Raw genomic sequence first — 13,160 nt, forward strand, 5'->3', positions numbered from 1 at the left:
ATAATGAGATTGGATAAAACCAATAACAGGGAACCAAAACAGGTGCAGTCCAGAAAACCAGAACAAGCTCTGTAGTGCTCAGAAAGTTCTGTGATCAGCATTTGACTTCGTCAATTCATCATGCCCCTTTTTTGTAACAAACAGTTGCAGGATTGGTAAAAATTTGATTACAGGAATTTTACCGTGAAGCAACTCCTACTTTCTCATTTAGGTCAAACTTTTCTATATAAAATCTGTACAATATACTTTTAAGTTAAACTCAATTGTCTCAAAAAAAGCCTCACACATGCAACGATCCCCTATGAGCAAGCACTAGTTGACAGTGGGAAGGAAGAACTCCCTTTTAACAGGAAGAAACCTCCAGCCGACCCAGGCGCAGGAAGGGCCGGCCATCTGCCATGACTGGTAAAAATCTGCCTTTATGCTCACCCCAGCTGATTTATTGTTACTATAACTGTTATTATTTATACTGTTTATTATTATGAGCCTTACCCTTTTTAAGTAAACTAATAAAAACAACTGCAGTATATGCATTCAACCTTTTCTAGACACCTGGACCCAGATCATTAAGAATGCAGAAAAAGCCTGGTATTTGCCTTTTTCATATAAACTCACATTTATAAGAGACGAATAAAAAATTACAGCATGTGCACCTATGTTTACGTTTTCCCACATAAGTACAATGTAAAATGTGTCATTTAATGGATTAATGAAATTTACTTGATTGCAATGCATTGAGTTTATACCTTAATGAATAAACCTTTCGTTTTGTGCATCTCAGTTGCATTTTAATCAAAATTATTGCTTCATGTTTACTGAGGGTGAAGAACATTTTTTGAGTGTTACATTTTGAAAACCTTAGGAAAAAGCTGCAGCTGTGCGTAATGACTGTCTGTCTTTCTCCAAACTCCTCTTGCCTCTGGTCCTTTCTTTCTTTGTTTATTTTCTGCTAGGGTCCTTTTACTCTGAACTTAACAGAGTTGATAGCTTCAGTTCTTTTTTCCCATTCAGTGGGTTTGATTCTGTTTGTATTTCCAAAGCTGAGGGTACCAAATAAAACACATTCCCTTTTCTCCACTTCTCAGATGAGTGTCTCAGTTTCACATTCAGTGAAATTGCTTGTTTGCTGTTTTGTTTCTTTGCTATGTCCAATAACTTCTGGTGGAAATGGCAATTTTATATGCAAATGATGTTTTCATCCATTCATGGCTGTGGATGGGAGTAGAAATTAGGCTTGTGTAGATGCTTCAGGACCAAGCTGTGACAAAAAACAGACTTGACTTGAAAAGATGAAAAGGACGCTGGTGTTGACTTAGCATGAGTACACAGAAGGTCATCGAAGTGGCTAAAATGAAAAAGTAATAATGAAAAAAAATATGGAGCCACCAAAATAAGCCTCATCTCTTTATATTTTTCCTAAGTAGCCAGATTTTCTTGTTATTTTTAAAGTGGCCTTGAACAACAGTTCCCCAGGATTTCAAAGTTCTCCACCGGACACTGGCAGATTTTTCACTCTTTTTTAGTTCAGACCTTGCACCTGACCATATATATGTTTTTTTGTTTGTTAAGACACTTATCACTAGCATAGAAAGCCACCTAAATCAAGGGATGAACCAGTGTTCTACAGACAACTTGGAAATTTGTTACCAACAGACTGTCATAAGAACACATAATTTGTTCTAATTTCTTTAGTTGAATCTCCAAAAAATGCCAAAGATAACAGTTTGACAGGCATCAAATCATATTTTTTGCAGCAACAAGGTGATTCCCAAAGTGCTATTAGCTGAAAACTTGGCATATCTCAACGTGGTGTGCAGTGTCCTTAAAAGGACAAGTGGAAGACAGAAGAAGTGACAGGCCTAAGAAACTATCTACAGCAGACGAACAGTATCTGAAAATCATGCCCTTAAGAAATAGGAAAAAAAATCCACCAGCTGATAGACCTGAGAGATGCATCCTGCCCTTCAGCTGATCCATCTGATTAGTCCAGATGATTTTGTTTTGTAGCAGTAAATAGTTGGTTTTCAAACACATGAAGGTCTCTGTGGTGTTTGAAAGTCTTATTTCTAGAGAAAGAACTAGTGACCCAAGTGACTGTGTGATAGTAATAGTACAATAGTAATTGTTTAAAATATTATTTACAGGTATTTGATTCACTGAGATATTATTCTTACTGTATCTCTTATATTTCTACTGTTCAGCACTTTGGTCAGCGTTGTGTGTTTTTAAAGTGCTATATAAATAAACTATGATGATGATGATGATGATGATATCAGGTTGCAGCAAAGCTGGTGCCAATCCCTGCACAGATCACTGGTACATCAACAACAGTTCACACTCTTACGTGATCTAATACTTATTTGTCTTTCCTGAACAAGTTTGCTCTTAAACTTAACTCCATTCTTGGAGTGTGAATCTTAATCTACATCTGCTCAGCTCTGTTGAGAATCATTAAAGCAGTGGTTGGGACTTCTAGTCAGTAAATCAATCAATCAGTTAAAACAGATTATTATGGACTTCAAAATCTCATATGGGTTTCTTATGTACCTATTTTCAGTGATATCAACTTTAACAGCAGGAAACTAACCAGGCATATAATTCTTCCTTTGTCTATATTTGACAACAGCATAATAAAACTGGAAATTTTGTTTTTGGTGTGCCACCCCAATATTTTTAATGGCTCCCATATGGCCACTCCTATGAAAAAATTCTGGAGGCGTCCCTACAGGTCTTATTGAGACTTTGCAGGTCCAAATTTGACATTTTAGGTTCAAATTGTCATCGATGGGTAAGAAGGACGTCAACAGTGAGTGTCTATAGCCATCTGCAAAACACAGCAGAGGCTCTGTCACGGTTTGGGGCTTTATTTTAGCCAGTGGGGTTGGCGATCTTGTCAAAAATTAATTGAATTATAAACAGAGAAAAGTAAAATTTTGAGTCACCATGTAATACCACTTGGAAAGCTGATTGGCTTTTTGCAGTTGCCATTGCAGGAAAAATCATACCTGGATTGAAAAACACACAATGAAACAATATCATTTATGGACTGGTCTCCTCAGAACCCCAACAGTGAAGCAAGTGTGGTATCATCTAAAGGTATCTAACATGCAAAGAAGAGCTTTGAATGTCCTTCAAGAAGCCGGAAGAGCTATTCCTGGAGACTACTTAAAGAAATGACAAGAAGGTTTGCCTATGAGAGGCGATCATACCAGATATCAACTTTTAAGCTCATTAGAGTTGTACAAACTGTCTTATTGTCACGGTTCTGGGTCGTTCTGACCCAGCTTTTTGAGTTCTTGTGTTTTTATATTATGGTTTATGTTTTGAGTCCTTTGTTGTACTGTGTTTGTTATTTCCCCAGGTTTCAGTTATGGTTATCATAGTTTATTTCTTAGGTTTTGTAATATGGCTTCCCTGTGTTCCACGTTGTGTCTACTGTGCCTTTCTGTACCATGTTTAAGGTTCCTATGTTCTGTCTCCCCAGTTGCTGTTAAGTTTACATGTCTAGAGTTCAGTCAGTGTGTTTCCTGTTTTACTTTGAAGGTCCGTGTCTCATCTCAGTGTTTCTAGTTTTGCTTCCCTTGTCTCGTCCAGCCTGATTACTCCCAGCTGTGCTCTCCTTCTGTGTCTCATTCCCTCGTTATCCCTCAGTATATTTAAGCCCTGTGTCTTTGTCAGTGTTGTAGTCTCCCTCATGGCTGTGTTTTCGTTATCCATGTCCCTGTTTTCGTTATCCATGTCCCTGTTTAGTGTTGTTATAGTTTTTGTGCCATTCTGCAATAAAGCAGCTTTTTGGGTTTAATTCCTATGTGGTGAGTTTTGCGTTTGGGTCCTTCTCCTGCCTGCACACAGCCATGACACTTATATTTTCATATATGTTTCCAATTTTCTCAACAACATATGAAAGAATCAGTGATCGCTCAACACTTTTGCACAGTACAGCAGCAAGAAGGACCTTTCACTGTCTTGAGTAAGAACATGAATCTGCACCATCTCTACCCTTTTTTCTAGCTGACCCCATACACTGACCCACCTGCCAACAGGGGAAGAGAAATAACAGCATTTCCCTGTGGACATCTGTGAATTATCTGAATAATATCTCATGTGCTATAAGATGAAAATTTATCGTCAAGTACTGTGTCACCTGTGTTAACCCTCTGCCAGCCCACAGTGAAGGGAGTTCGGGTTTGAATGAGGTAATTGGTGATGGGGCTGCCGTTGTCTCTGCCGGGGCTCCACGCCAGCTGGGCTGTACTGTCTGTCACCTCCTCCACCGTCACTGAGTCTGGAGGGCTGGGAGGGCCTGGCTCAATCACAAGAACAGATATTGTGAGGTATTCGCACATGCAGAGGCACAGACGACGCTACAGAATAGTATACTCGCACGTTTTGCAAGGAAAACATGACATTTAGTGGCATATAAAGGAAAAGCACACACACACATGCGCCGGCCAAAATGATATCGCTATATAGCCTTCATATCTTTCAATCAACATCAGCGAGAGAACATTCTGAAAAAAGCTTTCAGCTGAGAAGATGTAATGCCCTTCACAAAGTATTAAAAGTTAATTCAAGATTTATTCTCCAATATTCACCCAACTTGTAATCCTTCCCTTTCCCCGTAATCCTCCCGGTAATTGATCGATGAAACAGCAGACCTAAGTGGATGCAGGGAGTCAAATTAAAAGGTAAAAGATGAAAAAGGGGCCTCACAGCCCCAAGGAAACAGAGTTTTATCATTTATTTTTATTATCCCACCAATTAAGCGGTGTGATGTTTTACTTTAGTTTCATCTGCGGGTTCCTATTCTAATGAAGGTGTCAGCTCATCAGAAATAATAGACCACTAGAGAGCTGTGAGATAGACCGCAGAATAATAACGCCCCTTGCTCTGCTCGCACTCCCCACCAGCTCTGAAGTGGTTTCTAATCTGAAGCAAAATATACTAATTATTAAAGTGTAGCATGATTATTTTAGTAAACAATCAATTGTCTGGAAGCACAAATCCTTTTGTTTTCATATCTCCTGCAGCATGTATGTATATGTCTATGTATGCATGCAAGGATATATTGGATTAAGCTGAGCAAGTAACTGCTGAGCGACATCCTTTTGTTTACTGAAGCCTTGGACGTTACTGCCCTCATACATTTGGCCTTAAAACTGTGGCTTTAGAGATATTGATCTCTGTAAAACTCATTAGTGGCTATTGATGAAAAAAAAAGCAACTTTAATACACTGGCCTCATTAATACATATTAATAGGACACACAATCAAAGATCAATTCCTTATCCTCTTAATTACATTTCATTGGCTGAGGCAAGAGGCTCCTGTCAGTGTCTCGAGGGTGTTCAAATAATCTGTTATTAATATGGACAGACTATCTGAGCTTTCATTGTGAACTTGTCTGAGGGAAAATTAATAACCGGCTGTATTTACTGACACTGGCGATATTATTCCGATCCCAACCAAATATTTCCCAAATTCTCAAAATGTGCTGCAACACGTGCCAGAACTAAACAAGAGCATATCATAAGCGGGTCGAAATGCCAGTGTGAAAACACATCGTTCTGAAGTGTTACATTGACTGTCATGAGTTGTATTTCCCTAAAAACTATCTCTCGGGATAATGATGATGATGGTGGTGGTGCAGCTGTCAAACAAGCACAAGTGTTCCCCAAGTGGTTCGAATGCTAATGACTGTGATATTATCCTTATATTGTGACCTTCTCTAAAACAGGGTTTTTTCCACACCCATTGTGAAAAACAAGAACCCAGATGATCACTCAAGAGTCTTTGTGTCAGGAGCGATTATCATTGACCTTCAGCGCTGCGAGAGGAAAGGAGCGAAACCCCATTGTAAATAACACCCTGCAAAATTATCGAGCTGACTAATATACATGATTGTAACAATATGTTTGATGCCAGTAACGGCAACGATCACTGTTACCACGATCGTAAACGGCCATGCGTGCTGCTGCAGAATCCCGGTGAAAGGAGATGTCTTGCTGTTGTTTGTCTTAACATTAAAATAGATTTTTCTTTTTTTTTTTAAGAACATGCAAATGCAGCCACTGGGGGAAGCTGGCTGCGCTTTCATGTTTCCTCACCTTCCTCTTAAATTATACAGCCACGCAGAATGGTTTGATCTTATTTGTCAAGGTTTTGAGCTATTTATCTCTAACATTTCGGCATCCTTCGCAAAAGAAAGGGGAGTGAATTTAAATTGGAAGAAAAAACTCTTTAAAAAAACATAAAAACAAAACCAAACAGCAGATTCAGTCTACCCGATGCTTTAAATATTGCTCACAACATGGGACAGTGTCTTTAGACAAATTAGTTCAATTAAAATCAGGGACAGACAAGGACAATTTCTCTGGGAAGATGAGAGGTGGCAGACAGTGCATTTAGTTGTGAATTTTATTTAAATAATGAGGTTCTTATTCTTTAATTGCCTCTTTGAATGATTAAAAAAAAAAGAACTGTGCTACATTTCAAATGTAATGCGAAATAATCTTTTTTATAAGTTCAATAAGGGAGCCTCTGCTCCTCCTTACTGATTTGGACTATTACTACTATTTTTTTTGTCACTTTCATTTTCCCACGCTGTCAAACTCAGCTCTTTCTCAATTTCAACTCACTACTTTTGCCCAATTAGCCCGGAGACACTGTTCTCACTCTGCCTGTCAGCAGCCTGTCTATCACAAATGCTTCTTCCATTTCCACGAGTTGTCCAGGGTACCTTAACTGAACTCATCTGATTACTCTGCTCCACCATCATCAGGGTTTAGTCCTGTCACTATCTTCCACTTTCATCTGAGCCTCCGCTCTAAAGTTCTTATTAGATTTGATCAAACTGTAAATACTTACACCTGTGAGCTACATTTCCTTTCCTTCCAAATGACCTCTTTTCATTTAATAACACGTAGCTACAAGCTACAACAGTTTGAAGACAAACACTTAAACTGCAGGACATCCAGAAAGGCATGTTATCCTATATTTCCCCCCAAAAAACAAAGACTAGAAAAAATCTCAAGTACTAGCAAAGACATGTATTATGATACTCTATCGATGCAAGGACACTAAATATCAATATTTTATTACATAAATTTGAATATTCTGTGAATACTATATACAAAAGGGCTAATTTCATGCACTAAAATCTTGAGTTAGTCATGCTTACATCTAAAAATTAACAAAAGCAGCTGCCAGCTGTTTGTTTTGAATTTTCTTCACATTCTGGGACTGATTTCAGCTTCCGGTGACTAAATGGTTGCACAGAGCAATGTTGCACACTCACTACACATTTTGATTGCAAAGTGATTGCACAGGTTGCCTGATAGGAGGTAACCTTTCTGCAAACAGTTGCAGTCTGATTTGGAGTGACTGCAATCACTCTCAGAAAGAATGTCGAAGGTTTGCAATTAATTGCTGTCTTATTGGTAACATGTTGCCATCAGTCTGAATGAGTCTCTGTCAAAGAGTTGAATGTTGTACTTTGATTGGTATGCTTGATCTAATTTTGCCTTAAAAAAACAAACAAAAACAAAAACAAAATTGCAGCGTGACAACTTTATCTTCTTGGAAAAACAGATATTGACAAAGTTTAACTTTGAGGACATCATTTGCAGTTCAAAAAAATGTTGATAACTCACAATATATGTTATTGCAATGCTCATACTGCAATAATAATATTTGATTGTGCATTAAGTGTTGTGATAATATTGTATCATGAGATATCTGGTGAGTCTTACCTGTATGAAACACCGTTTTTGGAAAATAAAGAAGAATTTAATGCCCCATGTTACCATGAAAATGACTTCAAATACATCTATTTTATATGCAAACCGCTGCTTACACATTGGTGCTTTGACAGTAAAACTGTCATTAATCCATTTTTCTGTCAAGCCACTGTTTTTTATTTGTTAGTTTTGATATTTTTCTTAAATTGACTATTTTATCATCACTGCATTGCTGCTTTCACCCATGTAAAAGGTGCATTTGAAAACCGGCTCTTATCTGTTGGTTTCTACTCCACGCGTTGCGTTAATATTTTGTATTTTGGGATGTCAACGTTTGCTTGCTGAATGGTTTATGTCGTGTTTTCCACCCAGAATTTGAAGCTATTCGATCTAAACTTTGAGACATCTGTGACAGCTGCCGCGAGCAGGAAGTGTAAATAATGCACAATCTTGAGTCACACTCCTGTCTCCTGTCTCCAGTCAGGAGGCCAATCCATTTCCCTGGACTTGATATTGCTCCAGCTGGATAAACAGCATTACTTCCCATTTTTCTTTGTCCGCAGTCATTCGTAAAGAAATGCTTATTAAGAAGAGCTTCTGCACCTCAAGTTAAATAGCAACTTGTTATCCTTGCAAGATAAAGCTATGGATTCAACCTTTTCAAATCCTGACACTAAAATCATCCCTCACCTCATCTGACATTTAGCATATTTGGGTGGTGTCAATTTGCTGGGCTATTTGGTGTATTGATTCCACCCCGAAACATCCCTCCTCCAATTCCACGAGCAACACAAACACACCCCTCCCTGAAATAAATAACAAAAGTTATTTTGTTCTGCCAAATGTAGCTCTCGACAATAATGTCTCTTAGGAGCTATACATACTGCATGAGTGAGCGCAGACAGGCATGTAAGCATTCTGCTGTCAAGTACACTGCAACAATATTGAAAACTGGTCATTAAAAGACAGGGAGAGGGAGAAAAAGGAACACATCCTAAAAAATGTATGGCTCGTACTCTTAGAATTTCACACAGTTTTGTGAAGTTTTCTTCCAAAAACATCTCTGAGCGCCAGAGAAAAGGAAAGCGCCTTCCTCTGTTTGATGTAATGAAGCGCCTTGTAGTAGAAATAAACACTCTGATGATATCCAGGGTGATTCTGATGAGAATATGGACACTTTGGTTGCACTGCAATCTCAATCTAAAACAAACCTATTTGAGTTTAAAAACCCTATCGAAAACTGCACGCCTCAAAAGATTTTTTATTTTAATTCTCAGCAAAGCATAGCGATGTAATCTCTCTGAAATCTCTTTAACACTGCTCTGCTCAGTAACACTTAAAGACTACTGACTTCTTTTTACTGAGGCTGCATCCATCATCCACTTTACGTTGAGTCTACTTTTTTAATTTCTCTCTCTCCCTTTTTTTTTTTTACCCATTAAACATCCCTGGCTGTAAGCCCTATTTTAATTGGTGACTGCAGAGCAGAGATGAGCTTTTCTTACCTTTCACAATCAATACAGCCACGGCTGATAGACTCTCCACGTCCGTGTCCACCACACAGATGTATTTGCCAGCATGGTAAAGCTGAATGTTCCTGATCATAAGATCTCCTGCTGTTCTCTATCGAAGGAGGAAAGAGAGCTTTATGTAGCATGAAAGATAATGGACCTCGTGACAGCTTATTAAAAAAGGTAGCAAAGCATATATAAAGACACAGTAAATAGCAGCTCTAAAAACCGTTTGCATATCCTTTAGTTACAGTACTTAGCTTGGAAATTGCTGAGGAAAAGTGGCTGCACAGTGTTTCTGGGAGAAATTCTGTGTACATACAGTATCAGGTCACAAACAGCTGTTCAACATGAGCTCGAATGAAAAAGAAAAAGGCCAAAATTCACAAAAACAACAGAGAGTAAATTGAGTTTTTGTGTCTGACAAGGTCTCGACTGCTTTACCCGCCTTTTGCAGAGGTCAGTGCTGTGACCTTCAAGACCTGTTGCAAGCAACTACATAAATAAGCTTTTACTACTGAGTACAGCAGGCAGCTTTTGCTCATTTGGAGAAGAAAACAAAAAAAAGAAAAGAAAAGGCTCTCATCTAAGAGGACACCCGTAAGCAGAAAATGGTAAATTAGTGGTGAAATCGTTCTCTTGGCTTTGGCAGGAAAACGTGGCAGCACAGCCAATGTGGTTTAATTATGGAAATTAAATTCCCTGAAGCAGCAAAGTTAAGTTGATAATCTCTTTGGACTGGGGACATTTGAGCATTTCTGGGGAAGGAGTCTCTTTTCAGATAAGAACATTGTCAGTCAAACGCATACACACACACACCCAAGAAGAATGGTTAATCTCAAAGGGTGCGAGGATGTTCTCAAAGTGTTTTGTCGTTTGGGTCTCTGCCATGCTTTGATTCCTTTACAAGGCACCTCTAATAATACGTATTCCTTCCCGTTATGAAGAGGCTGTGCAGCAGGCCATGTCAAAGCAGAATTTGAAGAGACCAGCCAACGTATTAAAAAATAGATGACTTCAGAAGACTGAGCAAGAGTAAGAGAAGTGTGCTCAAATAGAAGACAACCTGTCACAATGGCTGAGCAACTAGCGCATTACCTACATGATGATTTCTATGTAGGAAGTGTATTTTGACACGACGGCTGCCATGTTTCCATTCACAAGAATACAATTAGAAGCTAAGAGGTCTTAAATGATCTAATAACGCTTCATTCCAAAGACTTTTCCCCAGCCTTCTTTGCCACCAGAGAGAAATTTAAAATAGCAAAAGAAAAAGGATGGTATAACAGCAAATGCAGCAAAACTTGCCATGCTCTATCTCTCCAAGAAATACCAGGGTGTCAAACCACAAGCTGTCCCTTTAAACTAATGGCAGGGATGAAGTGAAGCAAGATGGGGAGAGGTGCCAAGTGCCCATTCGCACATAAGAAAAAACAAAAACAAAAAAACTACGGCTGTGGGTCACTCACCCCACCCACAAATTCAAAGTGACCGTCTCCCTTGGCGATGAGCTGTCCATTGAAGGCCCAGGAGAAAGAAACATCAAGGACGGGATCGCTGGTGACCTGGCAGGGTAACACAATGCTCTCGCCCACAATGATCTCTGTGTCCACTGGCCCCTGGATGATTCTGGTTGGATCTACCCAGGAAAAATAAAAACGTGAGAGCCAGCCATTTCTAAAGGGGAGGGTGGCAATCTTATGTGAGACATGAGACTTTTCACTTCCAGCAGATGAGCAGCCCTTTTGTTGATTTTCAGGAAATAGGAGCAGAGTAGTGACACAACACTTCCCGAGACACAAAAATCATGCTCCGCAATACAGTGAGTCACAGGCAGAGCAGTCTGTGTATATAAAGGAAGGTCTCATGAAAAACTCAGTCAAATAATGTGTGATAACATGCAGCCTTGCCACCACTAAAACGGCTCACATAATCTTCAGAAATCCTGATAGCAATTACAATACACCATGGATCAGATAAAACTTCATGTAATGAGCTGCTCTGCACAACCAGTACAACAACAAAAAAAAATAAAAAATGAAGAGCGCTGCTTTAAAGTCTGCTATAGCAATCATTTGGCCTCCTGTGCTTCAAAAAGTCAAGATAATGAACGGCAGGAATCAAATCAAGAAGATACAACACAAAGCAAGTGGATTTGTACTCTCATATCTTACCTTGGAGAAGCTGTCAAGGGATAAAAAAAGCGTCCCCTCAGTTCTCAAGCTACTAATAATCAATGTGTGGGTCATGGCTCTGTGCCTCCGAATGCTTTACGGCTGTGAAAAAATACTCCGGTAATTTCAAAAAAAATAACTGGCCTTGGCAGTTACAGCGGCAGACAATATCATTCAGCACATTAATAAAAACCAATAACAAACTCACAGAACATTCAACTCCAATGAAAAAAACAACAACACGCTCAACAATAACAGCATCTGTAACACCACCTCACTAATGTGCTCACCGCTTCCACTCAGGGCACTTTCATTTATTGCACTAAATTGGTTGCCTCAACTGCTTTGAGGAAAACAATGATCGAGTGTTTCGTCAAACGCCTTCCAAGCGCATTACTGCAGCCGCTGCAAAATGCGTCCGGACAAAACGACTCAATAATGCACGCGTAAAGTTTTTTTGTTTTTATTACATCCCTTCAAATAAAAACAAAACAATCAAATGATTATCTGAAATATTTAGTCTACTTAATCGCAAGACTAGAGACCTTACAAAGTATAGACACACAACTCAGCACAAAACCTCAAAGTTTATTTATTTATTTTTTTAAATTTAACTATAAGTTATTGACTCGGGTCCTTGCTGTACGCTAGCTCTCGTGTGTTAATCCATAGTGTGCATAAAATTCTGCTTACTAAGTGGAGCGCACAAACAATCTGCTATTTAACAGGAGAGCTTACCGGTAACAAGGAGCCTTCCAGTTGTACTTGACATGCCAAATCTATTCCTAGCAAAGCACGTATAGCTGCCTGCATCAGACTTGCTCACGTTGGCAAGCCTCAGCGTTCCATCTGGGGACAGTGTGATCCTATAGGAGTACACAAACAGTGAGAGCAGTTTACAATCCGACTGCCAAGAACAAAGACTCATTTTACCATCAGATAAACACCGACTTCTGGATTTTTCAGCATTCTACATAATGGACATCTTCCAGTTAGGCAGCATGTGTGTGTGTGGTGAATATTGATTAGACCAAAGATGGCTTAAGTGTAGCTGGGATAGATAACTGGCTTATATACGGAAAAAACAAGCCTATTAAACTGTGTACATTGACTTTTTCAGAATAACGTTAACCCTGTTACTACCTGTCATTTGTGTGGATTGGCAGGTTGCCTTTCTTCCATAAAATGCTAGCGATGGGATAGGCCTGGGGTTTACATTCTAAAGTCACTGTAGTTCCTGTCTTGGCTTTGAGCAAAGCTCTGAGGAGGTTCCCTGTGAAGTCTGGAGGAGAAGCTGGTGGGAAACAGCAAACTGGCGTTAGTGCAAGACTGCAGCAAATCTCACTGAGCATTTCAAGCACCAGTTTGATCCATGAAAATCATCAAATCTTACAGTAATTGAAACACATCGTTTTTTAAAACCGACGAATCAAACCGGCATAAAAATCGACGCTGTAACGGTGTTTTTTAGCCAGTTTTATGTATTAATAAAAGAAGAAGCAGAAAATATTGTTATAACTTTTAATTGGTTTTGCAGTAAAAGTTCATGTTTACTATTCAGCTATGAGTTTGGCATCTATTACACCATCTTCATCCCCACATCAAAGTAAAGGGGAAAAAAATATATATATCTAAATGTGTCTGACCCCACAAAAACATCCACATTGACCCTATTATCTGCTAATCCAGACAACCTTTAAGAATGACAGAAAGATGACCTTTAAGATCCTTTTGGCA

At 39.0% G+C, this 13,160-nt stretch overlaps 1 protein-coding gene across 1 annotated transcript in view; it reads right to left on the reverse strand.

Moving 5' to 3' along the window:
- LOC102301181 (contactin-3) overlaps positions 1 to 13,160 on the reverse strand; it is a 44,548-nt gene that overhangs the window by 14,726 nt on the left and 16,662 nt on the right. Inside the window, exons 11-15 of the mRNA XM_005914988.3 lie at positions 12,567 to 12,717; positions 12,162 to 12,289; positions 10,719 to 10,888; positions 9,244 to 9,361; positions 4,145 to 4,303 (exon numbers count right to left, since the gene is read on the reverse strand). Coding sequence (XP_005915050.1) covers positions 4,145 to 4,303; positions 9,244 to 9,361; positions 10,719 to 10,888; positions 12,162 to 12,289; positions 12,567 to 12,717 — 726 coding nt within the window. The remainder of the gene's footprint in view (positions 1 to 4,144; positions 4,304 to 9,243; positions 9,362 to 10,718; positions 10,889 to 12,161; positions 12,290 to 12,566; positions 12,718 to 13,160) is intronic.

This window comes from Haplochromis burtoni, unplaced genomic scaffold, assembly GCF_018398535.1.
Source record: "Haplochromis burtoni strain Fernald_Lab_line unplaced genomic scaffold, NCSU_Asbu1 Contig_9, whole genome shotgun sequence".
In the NCBI taxonomy this organism is placed as follows: domain Eukaryota; kingdom Metazoa; phylum Chordata; class Actinopteri; order Cichliformes; family Cichlidae; genus Haplochromis; species Haplochromis burtoni.